General features: G+C 45.0%; 1 protein-coding gene across 1 annotated transcript in view; it reads right to left on the bottom strand.

Annotated features, from left to right (window-relative positions):
• The window catches only part of UST (uronyl 2-sulfotransferase), a 298,377-nt gene that overhangs the window by 87,421 nt on the left and 185,885 nt on the right, over positions 1-25,071 (bottom strand). The window contains exon 5 of the mRNA XM_059400914.1: positions 17,280-17,433. Within this exon, the coding sequence (XP_059256897.1) occupies positions 17,280-17,433 (154 nt within the window). The remainder of the gene's footprint in view (positions 1-17,279; positions 17,434-25,071) is intronic.

Below are 25,071 nucleotides of genomic sequence, written 5' to 3'. Positions count from 1 at the left end.
AGCCAGCATCTGTCATTTCCTGACTTGTTGATTTTAGCCATTCTGACTGGTGTGAGGTGATATCTCATTGTGGTTTTGATTTGTATTTCCCTGATGCCGAGTGATATGGAGCACTTTTTCATGTGTCTGTTGGCCATCTGGATGTCTTCTTTGCAGAAATGTCTGCTCATGTCCTCTGCCCATTTCTTGATTGGATTATTTGTTCTCTGGGTGTTGAGTTTGCTAAGTTCTTTATAGATTCTGGACACTAGTCCTTTATCTGATATGTCGTTTGCAAATATCTTCTCCCATTCTGTCAGTTGTCTTTTGGTTTTGTTAACTGTTTCCTTTGCTGTGCAAAAGCTTTTGATCTTGATGAAGTCCCAATAGTTCATTTTTTCCCTTGCTTCCCTTGCCTTTTGCGTTGTTCCAAGGAAGATGTTGCTGCGGCAGAGGTCGAAGAGGTTGCTGCCTGTGTTCTCCTCAAGGATTTTGATGGATTCCTTTCGCACATTGAGGTCCTTCATCCATTTTGAGTCTATTTTTGTGTGTGGTGTAAGGAAATGGTCCAATTTCATTTTTCTGCATGTGGCTGTCCAATTTTCCCAGCACCATTTATTGAAGAGGCTGTCTTTTTTCCATTGGACATTCTTTCCTGCTTTGTCGAAGATTAGTTGACTGTAGAGTTGAGGGTCTATTTCTGGGCTCTCTATTCTGTTCCATTGATCTATGTGTCTGTTTTTGTGCCAGTACCATGCTGTCTTGATGATGACAGCTTTGTAATAGAGCTTGAAGTCCGGACAACATGGATGGAACTAGAGCGTATCATGCTTGGCGAAATAAGTCAAGCAGAGAAAGACAACTATCATATGATCTCCCTGATATGAGGAAGTGGTGATGCAACATGGGGGCTTAAGTGGGTATGAGAAGAATCAATGAAACAAGATGGGATTGGGAGGGAGACAAACCATAAGTGACTCTTAATCTCACAAAACAAACTGAGGATTGCTGGGGGGAGGGGGTTTGGGAGAAGGGGGTGGGATTATGGACATTGGGGAGGGTATGTGCCTGCGTGAGTGCTGTGAAGTGTGTAAACCTGGTGATTCACAGACCTGTATCCCTGGGGATAAAAATATATGTTTATAAAAAATAAAAAATTAATAAAAAAAAAAGAAAAAGGAAAAAAAAGTTTTACATACATATGTGAGCAGATTGGGCAAAAATAAAGTAGGCACAATATATGAGACTGACTGCATCAGACTCTTGCAGGATTCCCAAAGAAAGCTGAAGACACGGGGTGCAAGTTACTAGCGGAAAGAAAGAAACATGGTGAGAAGGAGCAGCCCATCTGTGAAGGGCTGGACATGGAACCCACGGTTCAAACTAAGGAAAGAATCACTCAGTCTTTCACATCTGGGATTTACACATAAAGGCAAAAGGCATAGAGTAATATATGATATTAACGATTCTAATATTAATGATTGCTAGAAATAGCAAAGTGAAAGTCTCAGAAATATATTAAGTCGAAACAATTTAAGGGAAGGGGTTTACTCTTTCACTTCCACTTAGTTTCCAGAAGTAAGGGAAAATTAACAGGTTCAGTTAGTGTCCAGTTTGCTGACCATATAGGGCTGCAAGAGAGTGTGGCAGGAAGTGGGTGTTACTTTGAAGCTGTCCCACAGTGCTTTTGATGCCCAAAACTTCGACGAGAAGCACCATCTACTGGAGTGTCCATGGTCAAGGTTGCTCTCAAGGATCTTGGCTTATTTGCTTTCATATTTGTATTTCAATGGATTGAATACTACTTCAAGTACTGTATCCTAATCAGAGAGTCCTTCCCTTTCTAAAATTAGATGTTCTCAGGTTGACACCAAAGGACTTTCTGGTCCTTTTGTAGCAGCCCCACAGGAAGACAAAGAAGGATGTACAACAGAAGTACAACATATGTACAACATGTGGTCTTGGTGTCAGAGATGGGCCGACCTTGTTAAAGATGGTCTTGACCTGGCAACACTTCATTATTACATTTCTTCATAAAATCAAAATAAAATGTGTACCTAATTCCACCCTCAGGCTCTCATTGTTTTTCATGTCTCCTTTGTACTACAAAGTTGTGAATGATGAATCCATTCTGAATTTATTACAGTTTACCGAAGGCAGTCCCCTAGCAACTGACTTGCCAGGAAAACCACACCCATGTGAAAAGAAACAAAGTCATATCCAGTCCAGAGACTCCCAGAAGGGACTCAAACATTGAATTTATCCCTAGTATGTAGTCTTTCCCTCCTAGGTCCAGGGAAACAGGCTGCTGAGAATGCAGTCACTCTGGTTACCAGATAATGGTGGTGGTTACCAATAATGACATCTAAAGGTGGAGGGTTAGAAAAATACTGTCTTTTCTTAGGTTTTCTGTCTTTAGATATTGAGATCTACACCACTTATATTCTCCCTGAACTAAAATTCCAAACAGTCTAGATCCTAAACATTCCACTCTAGTAGAAAAAAAAGTAGAACTGATCAAACATTGATATAGTGATTTGATATTTACTTCAATTATCTCATTTCTATAAGAAACCAATGCTTATCACCACTATATTTAACACTTGTCTAGAGATACAAACAAAAGCAATCAGAAAAGATTTATAAAAACTGGACAAAAAAGAAAAATTATTATTACCTGGAGATACAATTTTATCTGGTAAAAGAAAAGAATTTCCTGAAAATTTCTTGAGAAACAGTAAGAGGAATGAGTTGGCTAAGTTAAAAATAATATACAGAATTTCATAATAGTAATTGTAATATGCAACAATAGCAACAACAATTAAAAAGATAGAATAACCTAGAAATAAACTTGACTGTGCAAGATCTTAATGAAGCCACTTTTAAAATACTTTAAAGGGATATGACAGAAAATTGAATAAATTGGAAAGCAAAATACATTCTCAAGTAATAAGACTCTACATAAAGATGTCAATTCTCTATATGTTAACCTAAAACTTTATGTAAACCCAATAAGTAATGACAGGGCTTTCCGGGTATATATATGAAGAAGAGGAGAGCTGAAAAGAGGATCTGGAAGTTCCTATGGAAAAATTACCAAAGACAAAGAGCTAAGATGGTTGGGGGAAAACGTTAATGAGAAGAGATGTCAGATTCGCACACTAGATGTATATAATAATGTGTTACTGTACCTAAAGGTGTACTGTACACAGATAAAGGAAACAAATAGTAAGTAAAAAAAGTAAAAAATAGTAAGTACAAAAAGTACTTACAAAAAGTAAGTACAAAAAGTAAAAAAATAGCTCCCTCCAAAAATGAGAATTTATTATATGCTAAAAGTGACACTTTAGTGTGGAAACGATGAATTATTCTACAAAAGTTGTTGGGTTGACAATGTTACACCTGACAACAGGATAAATTTCAGGTGAATCCAAGATTTTAATATAAACAATATGAATTATAACAAAAACCCTGAAAGACGCCATGGAAAAGATTTTTTTTTAAGTAGCTTGAGAGTGAAGAATGTTTTTCTAAGTGTAGCACACAACTTAGAAGTGGGGTTTCACACCCTGTTATCTACTTTCTTGCTCAAGAAGCTTGGTGACTTCTGCCTTCAGTAATGAATTCTAAAGTCCTTCCTCTGATTTTCAAGCCTCTCACTAATTTGTACCAATCCAACTTTGACTTCTTGCTTTCCTGAATAAATGCTAATCAAACCATGTTTCCTGAATCCTCTCCCCACAACTGGCTCATTCTCATGTCCTTTCCCCCCACACTGTGTAGCGATTAACGATTAACTTATCCCTTTGTGATGCTTTTATCTACTGAAACTTTTTTATTGACATGACAGTTAAGTCACATATGGTTTGATGCTTACTGATTAAACGATAAAGATAATATCATAATACTATTGATAAATATAAAATCCTGTACATCTAGGGAGTAGAAAGGCCTGGAGGAGTCATAAGCCAGGGAATGACGATGTCAGATCTGCACACTGGACGTTATGACTGGATTGGAAGAAGATGAACCAGAGGCAGGTTGATTGAGCCTATGAGGCTTTTGCAGATATCCAGATGAGAAATGATGAGGGTTTTATTGATGACCCAGATGGAGGCTGATCTGGAAGAAGTCAAGGAGGAAGAACCAACAGGCTTGGCAAGGGAACTAGACACTCCTAGACAACACCTCCCACCCTTGTGGCCACTGATTATTCTAGCCACTGTGATAGCCACTGATTCACACGACAGCAACTCTTCCTTGGCAGCTTGACTCATCCCCTGCTTTTTGTTCTCAGTGCTACGGCCACAGGAACCCACGTGGCCCTCATGTGTGCAGAGTCCAGATATGAGGGAGTTAAGGGGCAAACTTGGCAACAAAGGATGAAATCAGTGGACAAATGTTCCCCTTGTTTTTTCCCCAAGCAGAAAAAATTGAGGGCAAATTCTATATTGTCTTCAGAGCGCCCTGGCAGGCTTGAGCCTTGGTCTCCAGAGGAGTGACCAATGGGAGGACATATCCTTATACAGGCCTTCCTCATACTGGCTTTCCCTGTTTCCCTATCCAGTACATCATGCCTATTCCCTGAGATCGTAGCCCTTGTCTCAGGCTCTGCTTTCAGGAGGACTATAGGCTAAGTTGGTGGCTAACTGCACATGGGTTGGGGGGGTGGGGGAAGAATGCAGGCAGGAATGACTCCAGAGTTTCTTGTTTGGGTGAATGGAAAGATGAGAATATCACTTGCTAAGAGTGGAATACATGGTTTCTTTATGTGTGGTAGAGGCAGAAGTAGGAACAGATGCCCGTCTTACTACAGCTTGCCATTTTGCCATTATAGTGCCTGGCACATTGTAGATGTTCAAAATACGCTGACATTTCACATGCAAGTGGAGAAGAGAGGCAAAAGTCATTGGTTCTCTGTGTACATTTGTATTTGTTATTAAGTATGTACTGAAAATAAGGCCACAGAGCTGAGATAGGTGCTAAGATTAAAAGAGGAGACTGTGGGGGTGCCTGAGTGGCTCAGTGGGTTGGGCCTCTGCCTTCTGCTCAGTTCATGATCTCAGGGTCCTGAGATTGAGTTCCTGTCGGGCTCTCTACTCAACGGGGAGCCTGTTTCCCCCACTCTCTCTGCCTACTTGTGATCTCCCTCTCTCTGTCATGTAAATAAAAGAATAAAATCTTAAAAAAGAAAAAAAAGAGGAGACTGTGTCCTATCATCTAGAAAATTACATTTTACTTAAAAATAAGACATAAAATACCATGAAATAATTGGAAGGATTTAAGAAGCAATAAACACGCGCAAGTAAAAAACAAATATAATCCACACCGAGTAATAATTCCTGGAGAAACAAGGAGTAGCAGCCATCAAAGTTGGTTGAGGTTAATCTTATTGTCTTGGATTAGGTCACTTCTCTTAATCTCACATGGTTCTTATTAAGAGTGGTCAGCTAGAGAATGTCATAATTAAATCAGATTTTATCATCATCAAAGATTCCTCCATCTCTGGTTGAAATTGATACCTTGGGGTGGTTCAGTCGGTTAAGCACCTGCCTTCAGCTCAGGTCATGATCTCAGGGTCCTGATATCAAGCCCCCCCCCCACCCCCGTGCTGGGCTCCCCACTCAGCCCCTCCCCCCACTTGTGCTCTGTCTTTTGCTCTCTCTTTCTCTTAAATGAATAAATAAAATCTTAAAAAAAAGAAATTGATAAACTTCTTTTATATACCTGCTGATTCTTCCACAAGGTTCATCTAAGAGGTGAGTTTATTTCAAAAACTAGAACATTTGAACATTTGAAACATTTGAACATTTGAAACTCTGCAGGTGGCAAGGTCGCAGCCTTGTGCCAGCTATTTCATGTTAATATTGACATTTTACTATCAATTCCTATTAGTCTTACTTCTTCTGTTACTTCCTCTTTAATGCAACAGGAGATGAGCATAGAAATACTGAGCTGAATGCCCATAAAACTCCATTGTCTTTCTACTTTGTCAAAGTAAAGGCAGAGCCATTTTTAAAAAGTTTTCTTTGTCATGAAGTTGAGTAGGCTTTGGTTAAAGTTATTCCATTTAACCACGAATATATTCATGAGCTTAGGGTGGGAGAAAAAGTGCTCTGTGCCTACAGGATTTATCGCCAGTTCAGCCCCACCTGCCCCATTCATTCCTGGCTGTGTTCCTAGAAGATCAATGCAAATGTCTCGTGGGGATAAGATCAAGCTCCCTATTAAATTCCCACCAAGCCACATTTGCTGGTATCAGTTCTACCCCGTCTGTGACCCTCATTAGTCAATCATAACAGGGAACTGAAGTAGTTTGTTAAGTGTGCTCTGCAAAACTAATTAGAGCTAAGACCATCGTGATTTCCAGGCTTGAGTATTTATTCTATAGCTTTGCCAGGCATTTAAATTTTTAATATTTTGAGGTGAGTTTCACCTTCCTGCTGCATCTCAGATCAAGCATCTCTTATGCCTGCTTCTAATGAAGATGGCTTGAAGCTCCAAGGCACTTGACATGCTTCTGACTCCCTACTCCTCAGCCCCCATCTAGCCACCTCTTTTCCGTTTTTTAAGATTTATTTATTTATTTGAGAGAGAGTGAGAGTGTGTGTGTGCACGCACGTGTGTGTGTGCTTGAGTGCAAGGGGGAGGTGCCAAAGGAGAGTAGCAAGCTGACTCCATGCTCAGCTGACTCCATGCTGAGCGTGAAGCCTGACGTGGGGCTTGATCTCACGAGCTTGAGATCACGACCTGAGTGGAAACCAAGAGTCAGATGTTGCCACCTCTTTTTAAGAAGATGCTCACACTAACATGTAGATCGTGCCCCATGCTTTGGGAAGAGGGCCTGGATATGGTACAAAATGGTCAACCATCCCCTCTTCTCAGTTTCTATCCTCCTTGTAAGTCACAAGTATTTGTCCCTCTATTTCCAGCCATTAGAGGGCCAGGCTCTGAGGCTAACAAATTCTAGGGCTTGTTTTGAGCGAGCCCGAGCAAAGCCAGCATTTTTCCAATTATGCACCACCTAACTCAATTTACATTTATTAGAAAAAGTGCCAGCTATTTCATGTTAATATTGACATTTTCATAAGTACTTGCAATTAGGATTCAAGCTGAGATTCCAATAAATCCCTTAGATGTTTTACACTTTTACTTTTTCTGTCTTCGGACTTTGCAAAATATTTTTAAGAACATGTTTGGAGGCCATCCCGCCTTTGGGGAATTTATGCTGTGTATGTAGAACGAAGGGGCAGAGAAAAATAAATTACAATTTGGCAAAGCAAATTGAGGACAACTATCGAGGTGTGCTGGGTTCTGAGAAACAAATGCAGGGTACGAAATTCTAAATTTTAACACAGACCAATGGAGCCATTCTTTTTTTTTTTTTTTTTTTTTTTACTTCATATAAAACTTCACCCCATAACTTCTTTGACTAGCAAGCACCGTGAGGCCACATTAGTTTGAAGAACATTTTTTTAAAAAGATTTTATTTATTTGTTTGACAGACAGAGAGATCACAAGTAGGCAGAGCAGCAGGCAGAGAGAGAAGGGGAAGCAGGCTCCCTGCTGAGCAGAGAGCCCGATGCAGGACTCGATCCCAGGACCCTGGGATCATGACCTGAACTGAAGGCAGAGGCTTAACCCACTGAGCCACCCAGGTGCCCCAGTCTGAGGAACATTTAAAGTGTAGTTCTAGTCACCCATATCTTTTTATTTAGCATATATATGTATTTGTAAAAACTGGCCGGCTTTTAAAGAGTGATACATATTTCTTTGAAGAAATGGCAGTGGAGGAGTCCTCGTGCTGAAATTTTTATTCATCAGAGTGCTCACTCTGATTTACTGCCTAAAGCAGGGCTCTGTAAAGTGAGATCTTAAACCTATGTGCAATATACTCTTTGGCTTCTGGATAATAAATATTACCCACTTCGATTTAGAAGAAAGCCTGACCACACATGTGCAAGCCTACGTAAGTACAACAACCCTTGCGCTATCCCATCAGACTTCTTAAACGACATTTTTGTGTGTGTGTGTGCCAGTTCAAAGCCTTACAAGACAAATATAGCTTTTTCCAAATGGGTGAGTATACAGAAAGTAAGACTCTAGAAGATATTCGGGAGGTGCTAAGACAGCCAACAATGGATGGATGTGCTGTTATCCTTCCATAGTTCTCAACCTTAGCTAAAGGTGGGCATCACTTCCAGAGCTTTCAACAGATCCCAAAGCCCAGGCAGTCCTCCAGATCAATTAAGCCAGCATTGCTGGGTGTGGGAGGCAGTCATCAGTGGTTTTTAAGGCCCCCCGGTGATTCCAAGGAGGGGGCAGGCTGAGAACCATTACCTTTGTGAATCTGAGCCAACTGGCCCAGCAGGGGTGCAGAGCTGAGACCACCGCCCCCTGCCAGGAGAGGACAGCTGCAGAGGCCAGTGACTTACAGTGAGGGGCAGGGTCAGGAGCAGAGGAGCTCAGCTGACAGGTGGCAGCAGAAGCACCTGGCTGTGCCCTGGCAGCCCCTGGGTTTGATGCTCCTATTGGGACCTTCCATCAGGAAAGCCTGCTGCTTCCCCTGCTCAGGGCCATCTGCAGAATTGCTTCACCTGTCACAAAGCTCCTCGCCTCCTAAACCCTCTGCTCCAGCCACGCTGTGCAGCTCCCCAAAAAGCAAGCTTCAGGCTCTCAGGCTTTTGCACAAGCTCCTATGGTCCTCTTGACCCTTACCCCTGCCTTGATCTATATCCGTCTGTACAGACTGAGCTCCCACCTGGGCTAGGAAGCCTCCTGCAGTGACCCCCAGTCTCCCTGATTATTCCTCACTTGTGGACTGTGTCCGCATTAGCCTTTTGCTAATTAAATATGTCCCAGCCAGGGACAATTTCTGCGCTGCTGCTCTGAGCTGTTACCTCTCTCCTCGCTGGCAGTAAGATTTTCAAGCTTAGTTCTTCTGTTGCTAGCCAGGCAGCTAACAACTAGGAGGACAGTGAGGAGTTTGACACTTGTTTGTTAGTGCTCCCCCTGATATCACTGCCCCTGCCCAAACTGGAGCTGCTCTTCAGGCATGGCGGTACTCCATAATCCTGGCTCCTTGATTTATCTCCCAATTACAACTGTGCACTAAGCCTCGAACTAACTGTATACTCACATATACTTGGAGTCCGTCCCTATTTTGGATTTTGTAGCTACTTTTCTTTTCTTTTTTTCTTCAAAATGTGCAAGTTTCAGGATCCTACATAAACATGTCTCCCTTGCTTTAAATCCCAAGTGTCTTCCCAGTGTTCTTTAATAAGGCCTGACCCCTGCCTGCCCACATTACTGGATTCAGATTTTTCTTTCCTCCCTGTGCTCACACTGCTCCAGCTTCCCTCATTCTCCCCTTCGGCTTACTGTGCTCCCTCCTGCCACAGGCCCTTTGCATGTGGTGTTCCCTATGTCTGGATATTATTCTCCTCTTTGCTTTCAGGTATTTCAACCATCACTTCTCTGACCTCCAGACATGCCCAGGGCGCCATTCTATGCCTGTCCTGTGCCACATCTCTGCATTATAGGATGTGATGCAGTTACTACTTCACATGCACTTGTGTGTTTGGGGGATTAATGCCTGTCTCACTTAGAGAACTCTGAGCTCTGTAAGAATAGACACAGAGTCTATCTTTGCTTAATATTTTATCTCCAGTTTCTATTATTGTGCCGACATAAAGTACTATCAATGTTTATTGAATAACAGATGACAAATGGACAGTTGGACAGATGAATGATGAGTCACTGGTAGAAGGAAAAACACCAGAATGACTGGACTCTTTGTTTTGCAGACCAGAGGCAGGGAGGCTACGGTTTGGTGCCCCTGTCTGGTGGCATGCCATAGGGCAAGCAGATGTGAGCCCCCACCTATGGGTGGGACGTGTCGAGTTTCAAGCGCCTGTCATCACATCACCTCCACAGTCCCCCCAGGACTGCAGTCCTTGGCGACCCTGTGGCAGGCAGAATAATGGGCCTGATGATGTCCATACCCTAATCCCCAGGAACCTGTGAATATGGTATCTTATGTAGCAAAAAAGGATTCTGCAGATGCAATTAAAGTTACAGCCCTTGAGATGCGGAGATTATTCTGGATTCTCTGGGTGAGCACGACCTAATCACAGGATTCCTTCAAAGTGGAGAACCCTCCTCAGCTGGGTTAAAGGAATGAGGTGGAAGGAGGAGAGATTCCTGGCAGGTGAAGAACCCAACTCACCCTTGGTGGCCTTGAAGGTAGAAAAGGGGGACCACATTTTAAGGAATACAGATGCCTCTAGAAAATGAGTATGGTGCTCATTGGATCACTAGCAGGAAAATGGGATCTCAATCCTACAGCCATAGGACATGGATTTTGTCCGTCCCACATAAACTAGGAAGTGATTCTTCCCTTTGAACCTCCAAAAGGGAATGCAGACCTGCCCACACCTTGATCTTAGCCTCGTGTGATCTGGCAGACTTCTGAGCTACAGAAATGTACCATCAGAAATTTCTGTTGTTGAAGCCACTAAGTGTGTGGGAAATTGTCACACTGGCAATGGGAAGCTCCATCCTGCCCCCTCCATCTGACGAACCCCCTTGACCAGAGCAGAGAGGAGACTTGGGTCAGGGACAGCCAAACACAATGTAGAGGCAACTGGACGCAGTGACCAACTGGATGAACCAGGATCACTCAGGGCCTGGAATGTGCACTAAAGAGAACCGCCAGGCCCCCCTGGGGGATCTGCAGATGAGGCCGCTGACACAGGGGAGAGAAGAGTGCAGGGCTGAATAGGGGGCTGGGAACCCCGGGGCCGACTGGTGCCCACATAACATGGTGGCTAGACCTTGCCCCAGTTCTGAGCCTCTTCTAGAGTCCTACCGTGAGCCTGGGCTCTACTCTGCCCTTTGCCCTTCCCATGGGCCAGGCTCTGCACGGCACCTCCTGACCTTTGCTGGCCGCGATGGTCCTTCTGTCCTTATCACCAGGCACATCGTCATAATCACCCTCACGTTTCTGCTCCCTGCCCCCTGAGGCAACCCCAGGGGGATCTGAGCATCTTGTAGCCCTTGTGGCCCATGCAACCACCTCATGTTCAGAGTTTGATCCTATCCACGTAACCTCTCTGGGCTGGCCTTCTGAGCCTGTAATGGGGGGCAAGGGGTGGGTGTTGACACTTACCCCAGGGGGTGCTGGAGGACAGTGAGCTACCACGAGGAGAGCAAACTAACCCACGACACCACATGCTGGACGGGGGCCATCTGGTGACATCTCGAGCAGCAGCTGGAGGCTCTCTGTCTGTCCCTTACAAGGCTCTTGGCCAGCCTTTTCTCCCAGACCCCTTCTTGGTTTTACCTCTCCTGCTCCTATGCCCCCCATCATCTCTGTTTGCTGGCAGCTCTCAACGTTGTGGGGGTGGCTCTCTACATACTGCTGAACCCCACAAGCTGCTTTGGCTCTAATGAGGCCTGGGACTGCTCTGAACACATCTCTGGACAGATGGATTTCAAGAACATTTCTCTGGACTGGGGACTCCTCTGTCCTCTGTGTGGCCCAGATGGCTTGTGAGGGCTTTGGGGCCCAGCATGACTTTACTTCCCGCTCCTTAGGAGCCCAAAGCGTGTCGCCTCTGTGACTTATAGCCCTATGCCCACAGCTGCTTCGGTTTCCAAGTAAATAAACATGGGACAAATCCATGCCAGTGGGCTGGGATCAAAACCTGTCCTCAGCTGTTGGGAACACAAAGACAAGCAGTTTCCTTAGAAACAGATTCCCAGGGGAAGGGGTCTAGTGGGGCCATTTGAGATCTTGGCAGAGGTGGACTTCACCGTTTAGGACATGGCCCTCTGTGGCCTGAACCACAGGAGAATAGGAACCCCTGTCTGCAGAAGAAATAGTCTGTTTCGGTCTCAGGGAGCCACGGAGAGAGCCGGGGGAATGAAAGTACCAATGCTAGAACATGTTTAGTAGGAGACTTTCAGCTCTCAGTGTGTGTCTGTATAGAATGTTTACTTTATTCTTCCAACAACCCTGTGACAAAAGGGGCCAAGATTTCCCTCATCGCACAGATGAGAAAAGTGAGGTTCACAGAGGCTAAATCACTGGCTTGTTCACCGGGCAAGGCCATAAGCCCAGTCAGAACTAGTTGGAGATGGAGTATTACTTCTGTACTTCCAAAAATTCGGAAGATCTATTTATCAAATACTTAAAAAGCAGATCATCCAAATCCCTGATTTGTTTTCTTCTGTTAAGGAGAAGGATGTTTTAGAGACAGAGGCAAAGCCCAAGTTTTCATTCATAGGACAGTCTTAGCTGGTCAGGACAGAGTGGAAATTTCTAGAAGAGAGCATTTCACATATACGCTTCCAAAGCTAAAGGACATTCAGAGTCCAAAACTTTCAAGCAGATTAAAATGCATAGCTTTCTGAAAACCTTTGCTGACGCTGGCCGGTTTTCAGACCTTTCCAGAATCCAATGGGGCCAACATGATTCACTGAATTCTTTATGAATTAAGAAGCTGTAAATTATGGATCTTTTCTTTTAAACATGCATTACTTTCCACGCTTTACAGCCAAGCAGAATAAACAGTACCACAGAGGCAGTTTCCTCCCTGGGAAAATCTCCTCTCCCTGCTCTTCAAATGGAGGTTCATCTCGTGGAAGAGTTGTCGACTGAATTTGCAATAAGTTTGAGTCAGGAGGCCAAGCTGACGTTTTGGGGAGTTGGAAAGTGAAAGCTGGTATCTCTACAGAACACTCCATCATGAAACTTTCCTCGGGCCAGGTTTTAGGCAAATAGAAATCACACAGGTGTAACTGAGTGGAAATGCCGGGGCAAGAAATCCATTTGTAGGGAAATTCGGCAACTGGAAAAGGGAGTGGCTTCTGCAGGCCTGGGATGCTCTTGTAAATTGCTTGTCAATCAGAACAGTTGCATTTCATTAGCAGCCTTCATTCTTTCATTAAGGATATTCTGGGTGTCAGGGATCTCCTTGCCTTGGAAATAAAGGAGTCTGGACTCGAGCTGGAGAAAGTCTGTGCTGGGATATACCCCAGTGTGCCTATGCTCAGCTCTGGCCCACCTTAGGATTCTAAAACCAAAAAAGGAGTCAGCTATCTCTGCCCTGGGAAGCCAAGTTTCTGGCTCTGGACCAAGAGAAATGAGCCCAAGAGAAGTGCCTTTCCATGGCATGGCTGCTAGAAGTTGAATTTGTATCCGTTCTAGCACTTTATTTTGAAATTATTTTTTGGTGAATCCAAGTGAAGCATGGTTTGGAAAGAAATAGAAACTTCTAGAAAATCTAATTGTTTCCAGAAAATATGGGAAATAGCTATAAGACGCTTGAAAACTTGGGGGGGGGGGGAGTTATATCAGCTGTGTCTTTGTAAAGATGTGTCAGACAAAATGATTTTGCTGAAAAAGCATAGGATTTGGCCCACCCAGATCTCTTCCCCCTTTGCTATGTAGGAAGAAAACATCAGGTCCCAGTGATTCAACAATATATTGTGAAGTTGAGGCCAGGCTTCTACTCCTGGCAGGGCCTTGGACCCACCCCTAGACCCAGGCCCCATTCCTCTACCTGTGAAACAAGAGTTTCCTCATGACCTCCAGAGACCCTGCAAATCCTAGGATCCCTTTACCCTTTACCACTTTCTTCCAAACTACCCAGCATCACAAGATGATATTATTTCATCCCCTGGGCAGGCTCGGCGATCTCTGGCCCTCTCTCAGCTGTATGCTAAGCAGTCCTGCGAGGCTCAGGGCCAGGAGCAGAACTGGCTGAGTTTTGGCAACTGGATAAAGCAAGTGGTATTGAGCGCTGAGACCTGGAATAATGTGGGTACCTCAGTAGCCCCTTTTCGGGCCAGTCCCCCGTGACTCCGTGTGCGTGCAGTGTTCGGGGAAAGGCCTCATCACACCGCCCCATGGGGGTGGCCCACCATGCCTGCCTCCTTGGGTGTGGGATCCCCGGTGCATCCCCCCTCCAGGCCCTTGCCCCCAAGGGAGGGCCTTGCCGAGGGGCCAGCGGTCTCCTCACAGCTGCCCTACACCCTACTGAGACACAAACAACACCCTCTTTTGAGTCAAACAACTGACCACCCGGGCCTGCCAAAATGAGGACAGCCTCTGAAAGGGGGCCGTTTTATTTCAAGGGTTTAATGGACCAAGGAGATGAAATAAAAAGTTTCAGCTATTTCAAAAAAAAAAATAGCAAAAGACTGTCTTATTTCCAAATAAACAAACTACCCTTTGAACAGGAAAAGAGTCTTCTAACTGGGTCAGGCTGGGGTCAGGTCAGGAAGGAGTCACGTGTCCCTTGGGCTCCCCTCTTTATTCCATGCTCCCCTGATAACTCCCTCTGCTGCTTTGGGGAGCCCAGTGTTCTCCTGCTGGGGCCCTGCCAAGGAATGACATCAGCTCATCGGATGTCAGCCCTTCCCAGGACGCGGCGCTTACACTGGGAAAGGGAGCCCCTCAAATCTCTAAGGGTAGAATTCCAGGCCAGGAAGTTTCCCTAGGATCTCTCAGATCACACCATAAAGTAAGCTCCCTGCCCTTCAAACATAGAAGATTTGCTTCGACTACCAGCATTCAATATTCTCTCTCTATATATTTTTAATCTAAACCATTACTTTTTTTCTCTCCTGTTTACAAGTTCTCTGGTGAGTGATGACGACTTACTCTGTGTGTGAATGTGTGAAAACCTATGTTATTGGCAATGCTTTCCAGGATGACAAAAACATGACAGGGTAGAAAAACCTAGAGAACTGCCCTCAACTTCCATATTAATACGTTTGTTTTTTAGTAAGTAGAGTGCTATTTAGGCCTCCAGTATTTCAGCCCCTCTTCTGGGTGCCAGGGATGTAGATGGAACTCTGATCCTATCTTATCCTCAAAGAGCTTATAGAAAGTTGGGAGGACAGGAAAGAAGTTAAGACATGATCTCACCCAGAGGAATGATATCCCCCACACAGAGAGCACAGAGAAAGAACATCAGGACCTCCCTGTACAGCTGTGCAGCTTGTGCACTGCATAACTCTGGGGTCACCATCCTACAAACTCCATTCAGTAGAGCCATATGGACACCTTGAGTGTGAGGAGCCTTGTGAGACTTGCAGGGAAAGCATCCGGGATCTGCCAGATACAGGTCTAGAGCAGGAAGAAGGTCCCAGCTCCTAGAAAGATGGGGAAGACCTGCAGAGAATGTCTGAAGGCCGATGGGATGACATATCCCCTGCTGGGAGAAGGGCTCAGGCTTTCCCATGGAGATGTGGGAGAAAGAGTCAATGATTATGGTATGTTGGATTTGGGGTCATTCAGGTTATTTCCCAGCTCACTTAGAGAAACTGGAGTGACTCCCAGGGCTCAATTATTGTCTCTAGAACTGACTTCTCTGAATTCTCCTCCTGCTGTTCTCCTGGCCCCACTCCCACGCACACCCACTGCAGGGCCCTCATGAAAGAAAAGGCTGGTTTTCTCCCCTTTGCTTCTTTTCCTGCTGCCATTCTTGCTAGGACCTGCACCCCCCTCCCTACACATATCTTACCTTCACACATGTCCTCCCTGTAAGGGACAAAGAGATAATGACATCTTTGGAGTTTTCCAGCACAACAGATGGTCTCTAGGGAGGGACCAGTCAGTGGTCTGCCTATTGCACTGGAGTTAGATATCTCCACACCAAGACCACTGGCTTCAGGGAATGTGTGCCTGTCAAAGAACCCCTGGACCCTGTCCTCATTCTGACCAGTTCCTGGAGGTCTCAGAGGACACCTGTACAGGACCATAATCGCCAATTAAAAACCTCCGACTCCAAGCAAAGACAAGACTCCCTCATTCCTTTCCAAGTCTCCCAGATGCTCCGTCTAGATCTCCTTCTCTACAGATCTTCAGTAAAGTCTGCTTTACCTTCACTGAAGTCTGGCTTGCATTTGATTTCTAACCTGCCTCAAGCCAAGGACCCTCTTGGTGGGTCCTAGAGGAACCCCACTCTGGGTGCTTGGACCTGACCTGCCTCACATACTGGTATGTGATTCTATACTCTGAAAATGTACTCGTGCTGAATAATAAAATATGTAGCCACATTCGTAACATGTAGTTTAAAGAAAAAGATTTGAGTTTCTGCCATCAAAATTTCAAAAAAAAAGAGCCACTTTAGAGATATTTCATTAAAGCATTAGATAGTTGAATAAATCCGGAATGGTGAGGGGCAAGGCTTCATTTCTGGTCTTGGCCCAGCTATGAGTGAGTTGTTTCGCACCAGATAAGACCCAACCTCTGGGCTTCTCAGTTCTCTCAACTCCACTCATGGATTTTAAGACATGAAAGGGACATCATCCAAAATGTGTCCAAACTCCAAACACATATTCTTATTACATTTTACAAAATTAGATGAGGAAAGAGAAGTTTGGTCCACAAGCTAGACCTGTGAGTCATGACCCTCGTCCTTTGGTACAAGGATGCTCTGTGGCCTTGGCAGCAGCAGGCTCAGACTTCCTGTCGCTCTCCTGCCCTGGGAGCAGAGTTGCACGAATAACTTGCAACATTCCTTTCTGCTCCTTCTGCTTGTACCCGACAGCCTAGGATGGGTCTGGTGACCCCAACAGCTTCCCTCCGACACAGAGACCAGGATTTCTGCTTCTGGACCCCAGACTCTTGGCTAGTCAGCAAGCTTTCGTCAATCTAGGTCATAAGCAGGTAAGAGAGATACTTTGGCTCTGGGGCTGGTGGAAAGATGCTTTGCTTGGCCCTCTGTTTTTTTGTTCCCAACTGTGCACTGTAGAACAACTACTGGGGTCAAAGTTCACAACCCCACGGTGCTGAGGGTCCCCAAACAAGGTCCAGAAAGATCAGATAGTTTCTGTCAAGACAGCCTGATTCTGTTGTGCCATGGTGGCAAGAACCTGGACTTGACATCAGACAGCCTATAAATAGTCACGCTTGTGCCCATATCCTTAATGGAACTACAGGGTCTCCTTTGAAAACCCCCTTCACTCACAGAAAAACACTTTGTGACCCACTAAGAAAGACTCATCTAAACGACATCTAAACAACAACAGCCCCAGTCGGGATCCCCTAGGAAAGGTTCTTTTCTTCTCTAGGATCTAAAACCTAGCACTAAAGACAAACTGAGAAAAACAAGATTAGCAAGTCATTTGAGAAGATGTTCTCAGGATCTGGGTCATCTGGGACAATTAACTTTTCACTGGCAAAAACTTGCTCCTTGAGGAGGGTGCCACGGAAATGTCACGGGGACAACACAGAAATGCCCAGGGCAGGGCAAGGACAGCTTCTTTGATGGGACAGGACTTACCAGGTAGCGCTCCTCCTGCCTCATGCTGGGGGTGCGGATCATGTGATTCTGTTCCCCTCTCCAGTCTCCAAATCGACGGAAAAAATAGTTAGATAAAAACCGGCTGACGGGGTCTCTAATGATGTTGATATAGACAGGCTGGTCTCCTCCAAACCTAGCACAGGCACACAAACACGGAGCTGGTTACAACCTGTCACTTCCGAAGGAAAATAAAGCCCACTTAGATGTTGTTTCCCCTCTAGTTCACAGACTATCACGAGAGGACCCCATCTGCTAAGGTCCCAGTGAACAATGCCATCAGCAAGCTGTGTTTCCCAATGGGCACTTTATTATGGGTGGTAAATGTCTGCTGGGGGGGCTTAGAGGATTGTCTGTGGCATGGCTCTATGCAAACGACTTGAATGGTCAGCAGGGAGGTATAGAAGAAGAGGAAGAACATCAGGACCCCCTTGTACAGCTGGGCAGGTTGTGCACTGCATAACTCTGGGGTTTTCTCACTAGGCTGGGGACGGAGGCACGCTGGGCTGGGTTTTGTATTCCCAGTGTCTGGCCCTCCAGAGAATATCTGATAAATTCTGATTTCCTGGCTGGGGGAGAAGGCGTTTTATTCTTGCATTCTGATTAGAATGGTAAGGTGCTCTCCAGGAAGTGGGTGATATTACCCAATATTTCTTAAACACACACAATATTTATTAAGTCACTTGGTTGTAAACGCCTTTTGTGACCAACTCACAGATGCCTCATGACATCTCCGTGGGGTAGAAACCAAAAGCATTCCCACCTTCACCTGGGGAGGGAGAGCGTGAGTAGTTTGTGGCTGAGCCGGGCTTCGAACCCAGGCAGTCTGGCCCCAGAAGCTGTGCTCTGAACCACAGAGAGAAGATTCCAGAATTGAGCAAAGTAATAACATAAGGGACATTGTGAACACAGCAGAAATCAATATAATTTTCCTCAAGTGATGATGAGTGGTTTTAGATTAAAAGGAAACAAGTATCTAAATGTTCCATTTGAATGCCTTCCACAAAGGGATTGGACACATGCTCTGAATGCTAGCCTGAGGGCAAGGCCTTCGCAAGGCAAAATGATTAGGTTGGCTGACTTGTTTCTAAGGATTCCTCCCCTTTCTCTTCAACCTGCCTGAAAATGGTAACCCCGAGGAGCCTGGGAGAACACACTAGGCTCTGGGCAGAGGTCTTGCTCTGAAGGACCCACAGGCTCTTTTCACCCTGTGACCCCACGACTTTCTGATGAGGATACCTCGACATTCTGTCAGGGATCAGAAGGAGTTCAGAGAAAACAAATGGACACCAGCCTACCCCCTCTCTTCAGCTAGCAGACTCTGTCACCTTTCAAAACCCAGCCCAGAATTAGTCCCATCCCTCTGCAAGTCAGTCCCATGCTGGGTCTGACCTTCTCTCCAGCACCATGTGACTGGGTCTGCCTCTCCAATCAGACTGCCGCCTCCTGGAGGGGGGACAGATGTCCTTAGCACAGTGTGCGGCACACAGTAGGTGCTCAGACCACAAAGACATAACGGCCTGGGTGTATGCTTCTAAGCTGGAAGTTTCTGCTGCATTCACAGGCTCTGCTGCACAGAAGGAAGTCGACATGACAAGCCCCTGATCCTTTTTTTTGTGTATAAATGCACATAATGTCATCCTTGGTTTATCTGCATTTTGCAAGTGAACCTTCAGAGAGAAGAATCCAAAGGTACCAAAAGAAATGACTCTTTGGCGGTAGCATTTCAGTCCCCAGGATGAATGAATGACATTCTGGACTCCTGGATGGCTCCACCTTGGAAAACAAGCTGCTCAGGAGTAAGGTTAGCCATGACCATACGAACCTTGTCACCTCCCAGATCTAAGCAGGTGACATCCACCTGACTTCATGAGCATGGCAGCTAACCAGTCTCAGAAATCAGCTGTGCCCAGGTGGCTAGCCACTATCATCCCGCACGGATCTTCCACTTTTTAATTGAATTGAGCCTTTCCTATCTATGATAAGCAGCAACTGAAGTCATAAAGCTAGGATCAGGAAGACAAAGCACACATTCCAGATGGGAAGGCGATGGCACCCTGCTTTAAAAAACCTCAGCTCTCCTTCTGTCTTCATGTGAAGAAGGACCATCACCGCTCATCAGCAGAACTGCCCTGTCATGTGAGACGGTTCTCAGACTGGCGACAGCCGTCTGTTCCCCCGACCCCCCACCCCCCACGCTGTGGCCTTGAGGACTCACATGGCTTCCTGAGCATGGGTGACTTGTTCCCAGTCGCACTCTGTAGCCCACTGCAAGATTTCCAGAATAATTCTCCCAAACAGAAGTTTTAGATGGCACAGGAATGTTGTGTTAAGTATCAGATAAATAACAGCCACTCTTTTGACATTTTTAACTATAGAGAGATGTCTGACATATATCTCCCACTTTCCAGAAATCCATAGTAATAATGGTTTCAGGTTGCTGGCCCCAGTCATTTTTCTAGGATGCAGAGCTCCCTCCCAAACTGGCAAAACTAGGGTGGCATGTCAGTTATGCCAAAGAGGCCAGAATATCACCCACGTATCCCATGAAACAAATTCCCCCCCTCATCCTGCCCTCTCTCAAAGAAGGTTTCTCCTCCTTCCATACTTTTTCATTCTAGTCAGAATTCCTGGTCACCCTTAGAAGGTCTCTCGATTCCCTGAACCTACTGCTGTTGCTTGTATGCTGGAGAGTGAATGCTTTGCACAGCAACACCCCCCCCCCCCCCCCCCCCCCCCCCCGCCACTGGTGGCCCCACCACCAATCACACAGCACAACGCTCTGCCTTCTGTTCTCAACTCTGAAGAGTTTCCAGAGCCTCCAGGAGAAGCCCAATCCTATTAGCCAACCTGACAGTTGAGGAGTCTTTGGTCACACAGCCAAAATTCCTAATCTTCCTTTATGTGCATTTCCTTTTGTTTGATCCACTTAACCTAAAGAATTGGCTTCTCTTCATGTTTTTTTTTAAACTTTTTTATATAACTTTATATAACTTTTAACTTTCTTTATACAACTTTTCAGCTTCAATTTTAATTCCTTTAAATTCTTTTGTTTGTGTTTCTCCTTGAAAATTCCTTTGGCAGTCGTCTTCAGACTTAACTTCCTTTCCTTTTTAAATCCTTACTTCTAATTTGGTCTTTATGGAACTCTAGACAATTGTGCAGACCAGAGCTGAGGCTAGATTCTGTGCTGTGCCTACACACTGGAGCCCAGGAGTCAGGCCATATCTTCTCTTAACAACACACTCTTGTCCTTTGGTCACCACAACAGTTATTATTTGAAACTGTCTTTTAAGTCATCCTAAAATAGCAGGTATTTCCAATTTCTTTAACATTTGTTCATACGTCCTATTTATCAACTCTGTAATTACCCCTGTGGCTCTCCTTCGGACCCTTTGCAAATTTATCGTATTCTTTTTATTTTTGTTTTTTGATGAGAAGATGAAGAGCCAAAGCACGATGTCATTCTCTTACATCCTGGAATAATAACAACATGGTTCTCATTTTCTCTCGTGCATTCCTAAATATCTCATTCTGCAGATTTTCTTCCATATCTGCTCCATACAACATTAGCTCTTTCTCCAATGGTTATGTAAAGCATGTGAGTAAGAATTTTAGGTATACTTCCATCAAACAGCTGATGATAGTCTGCCTAGTTTGGTCATAAGACTTATGACCAAAATTATTTGAGGGAATTAAGACTGTTTTGTCCTCCCATTATAGCACAGTTTTCTAGAGGTGAAAACACTTTTTTTTTTTAATTATGTCTTTTTAAAAATTATGGTAAAATATACACAACACAAAATCTTTAAGTGTACAATTCAGTGGTATTAAGTATGTTCACACTGTTGTGCAACCCTCATCTCTACCCATCCCCAGAACTTTCTCATCATCCCAAACCCAAGCTTATATTTCCCTCCTCTTGGCCCTTGGCAATTTCCACTTTACTGAAAGTATATCTTCTTTTCACCTCTGGCCTAAAAGCAAAGGTTATCCTTGTGCTGTTACCTATATTAAAACATGACAAGTACCCTGTGGCTAGAGGCCAGCTTTGATCCCTGTCAGTGAGGGAGGAGACTTTTTTTTTTTAAGATTTTATTTATTTATTTGACAGAGAGAGATCACAAGTAGGCATAGAGGCAGGCAGAGAGAGAGAGAAGGAAGCAGGCTCCCCACTGAGCAGAGAGCCCAGTGTGGGACTTGATCCCAGGACCCTGAGATCATGACCTGAGCCAAAGGCAGAGGCTTAACCCACTGAGCCACCCAGGCACCCGGGAGGAGACATTTTGAAGTGAGAGAAAAGCCATCACGGAAAAGGATGTGATTGTTTGGGGAGCAGGGTGAGGAGCTGCCTGCAGAAGGAAGAAGGGAAGAATGCTTATTTATTGGTCCTTTGCTGTAATGGGTTGGAAGCATCTCCCACCACCCCCCATCCTCACAACCCAAGACTGTGGGCACTTGGGTTCTTGGCCGCCTGGGGATAGGGCCCCACACACAAAACAGAAGCAGAAGACACTGAGCTTCCTCTGCTCTGTGGCATGTCCTTAGGGAAGAAAGGTAGAAGCATATGCTGATGGAAAGTGGGGACAAATGGTGGGAAGGGAGGGGCAGGGGGACCCTGGGGTTAGGCCTCTTGCTAGGAGACAAGGTGACTCCATAAGGGGGAAGGTCTCTGGTGGTGTGCAGTGAGGAGCACTCAGGGAAAAGTCCAGATGATACTAATCTTCATCAGGCTTCCAAAGCAGGTGGGTTTATGTGTCCACTGAGCAACAGCATTGGTTCAGGGAAAGAGGAAAGTGAGGGAGACAGCGCCATCTCTGGTCCAGCAGTGTTTATAAATAGCATAAAATCAAACTTCTGGGCTATGCTTAAGGAGGGAGAGAAAGTGTTCGACCTCTGCTGATATCAATCCCTAGCTTCAAAGTTGGAGACTTCTGTCACCATTACTGGCAGGGCACAGGGTTAAAGCGGATGGCTTTGCTAAAGAGAATGTCAAGTCAGCATTCAGAAGAAAGATGTGGAAAGCCAACCGAATTATGGAATCCGTGAGATCGGATTTGTTTTGTTAAACAGTGCCCTGAGAAGGCAGCCTCTGTTCGGGCCCGTGATGAAGGCCTCGCCTTAAGGGAAGGCCTTGAAAGTATCCCAAATGCCTCCCCCCGCCGCCCATCACATCCTGTCTGCTTCTCGAGTGATTGATTGATTTTTAAATGTTTTGCTTTTGCGAATTCTTGTAGGCGTTGGAGCCACCAGGAGCAGATAAACAAAAAAAAAGGAGGGAGTCCTGAATCAGAAACAAGAAACGTTGCCTGTGGTGGAAAGAGGGCGCTGAGACTGTAGCTGGAAATTACTGAGCGCACTGATGTGTCCTGTAATGCGCGTGGACTACTTTGACAGCGCAGAGCTCCCACCCAGCCCTTCCCAGGTCTACCCTGAGAGACACCAGGTAGGGGTTGAGGGGGGCTCTAGGCTGGAAGGTTACTGCCTCTTCTCCCCAACAAAACACTTAGCGAACAAACAAAAAAGTGGGGGTGAGGGGAAGGTAAATTGAACTGTCACAATCTATGCAGCGTGTGGATCTGGGACACCCTTAAAGAGATTTCGTCGATACTGAGGCTGAACTTTTTCAGAAGTTGTAATTATCTTGGTTAGCTCTGGGAACGGACACAGGAAACCACAGTCCACAAATTTTAAAAAATCCTCTTAAAACATCACAACAAAGAGTAGCATCTTTTAGGCCGTGGTCATTCTGACTCAATTCTCCAGGTGGTTCAGTTGGAAAGCATTTGTTGGGCTCAAGGTTTTAAGCAGTTCAAAAGCCATGTGAAAACAGCAGTCTTGTGTTAACCCTCATGAATCCCAACCGGCCTGAAATTTCTACTGGCTTTGGAGCTGCTCCTCTCCCCTGGCAGGAAACCTTCCCTGAAACAACCACGAAAACACTGGTTTGGTCTTTTTCACTCTTGTTTTCTGTGGTTGAATTACTAAAGCTAGATATGATGAAATGGTCCTTCCAGGTCTAAAATTAGGGAAAAGAAGGAATAGAGCAAGATGCCTGGATGATGAGTAAATGAAGCCAGTTGACTACCTAAATGCCAAGAGCTTGCAGGATAACATTTTGCATGGCTCACAGTGTGTCTATTTCAAGATAAGAATGCCATATATACTTAAAGAAAAAAAAGAAATAGAGGGCAATTCGTTTTGGTATAAGGCTGCACACTTCAGAAGTTCAGAACAGTTAAGGGCATAGGTTGTAGGAAGGGAGGTGAGACCTTTCTTATGTTCTGCTCACTAGCAAGTATTTTGCTGCACATTAAGAATGTAAGGAAGATTAGAAATCAAATGTTAACAAAGAATATTAAGTTACAGTGTCAAGTCTTATCTTAATAACCTCATTATCTTGAACCAAGCCAACCATATATATGGCTGTTAGCAATGATCGGGGTAGGTTTCTTAAGAGTAGTTTAATTATCTCTTTGCCTTATAATTTAAAATATAGAACTCCTTTTTATTTTTAAAAAATTTTTAATCTTAATTTTTATCTTTTTCTAAAGATTTTATGTATTTATTTGACAGACAGAGATCACAAGTAGGCAGAGAGGCAGGTAGAAAGAGAAGGAGGAAGCAGGCTCCCCACGGAGCGGAGAGCTCAATGCAGGGCTTGATCTCCAGATCCTGAGATCATGACCTGAGCTGAAGGCAGACACTTTAACCCACTGAGCCACCCAGGTGCCCCTAGAACTCCTTTTTATAAAAGCATGAGAAAGCCCTCAACGCATTCCGACCTGGTGGTTTTTCTGTGAGTTGTGTACTGAGGGCTTTCTTTACATACCCAGTTTGCCATTTATACCTAAAACCTTTCCCTTAAAGCTGTTCCCTGTTAAAAGAAAAGCTGATGTTTTAACTTCCCATATTCAGTGGGATTAACATGGTCTTGTAAAGTAGTAAGGCTCAATCTGCCATTCTGTTCATGCTCGTGGAGGTGCCCTACCTGAAGCCAGATCCTCTTGTCTATGGGGTGGCAGGAGAGGGTAAGAGTGCTCCCACAGGTAGCATGAGCTTTTTGAAGGAGAGAGATGTTCAGGCCAGTTCACCCCTCCACCCCTCCACCCCTGGCTTAAAGCTCTTAACTGTCATCCTTTCCTGCTCTGCCCACCCCTGGGCTCCTATCTTCCGATTCCTTTCGGCCACTCTCTTTCTCTGGCTTTAGCTCATGCTGGGCCCTGTGCCACCAATGCCCTTCCCCTTTGGCTAAAGTTGGCTTGTCCCTCATATCCCAGCAGCAAGGGCTCCTGTTCTAGAATGTCCTTCCACACTTTCTCCCACCTCCCTTGGGGGGCACGCTATGACCCTTTCTTCTAAAGACTTCACACTTTGTTGCCATTCTTCTTTAAGGGAAGGAGGGTGTACACTTCTCTCAAAGCAAAGAAAACTTTTAAAAAATATTTTATTTAAGACAGAGAGAGGGGTAGGAGTCAAGATGGCAGAGAAGTAGTAGGCTGAGACTACTTCAGGTAGCAGGAGATCAGCTAGATAGCTTATCTAAAGATTGCAAACACCTACAAATCCAATGGCAGATCGAAGAGAAGAAGAACAGCAATTCTATAAACAGAAAATAAACCACTTTCTGGAAGGTAGGACTGGCGGAGAAATGAATCCAAAGCGAAAGGAAGATGGACGGGGCGGAGGGGGGGGGCGGCTCCGGCAAGTGGCGGAGCAACGGAGCACAAAATCAGGACTTTTAAAAGTCTGTTCCGCTGAGGGACATCGCTCC

This window comes from Mustela nigripes, chromosome 5 (genome assembly GCF_022355385.1).
Source record: "Mustela nigripes isolate SB6536 chromosome 5, MUSNIG.SB6536, whole genome shotgun sequence".
In the NCBI taxonomy this organism is placed as follows: domain Eukaryota; kingdom Metazoa; phylum Chordata; class Mammalia; order Carnivora; family Mustelidae; genus Mustela; species Mustela nigripes.
Note: the sequence above shows the minus strand (reverse complement) of the source record. Positions and strands in the feature narration are given on the sequence as shown.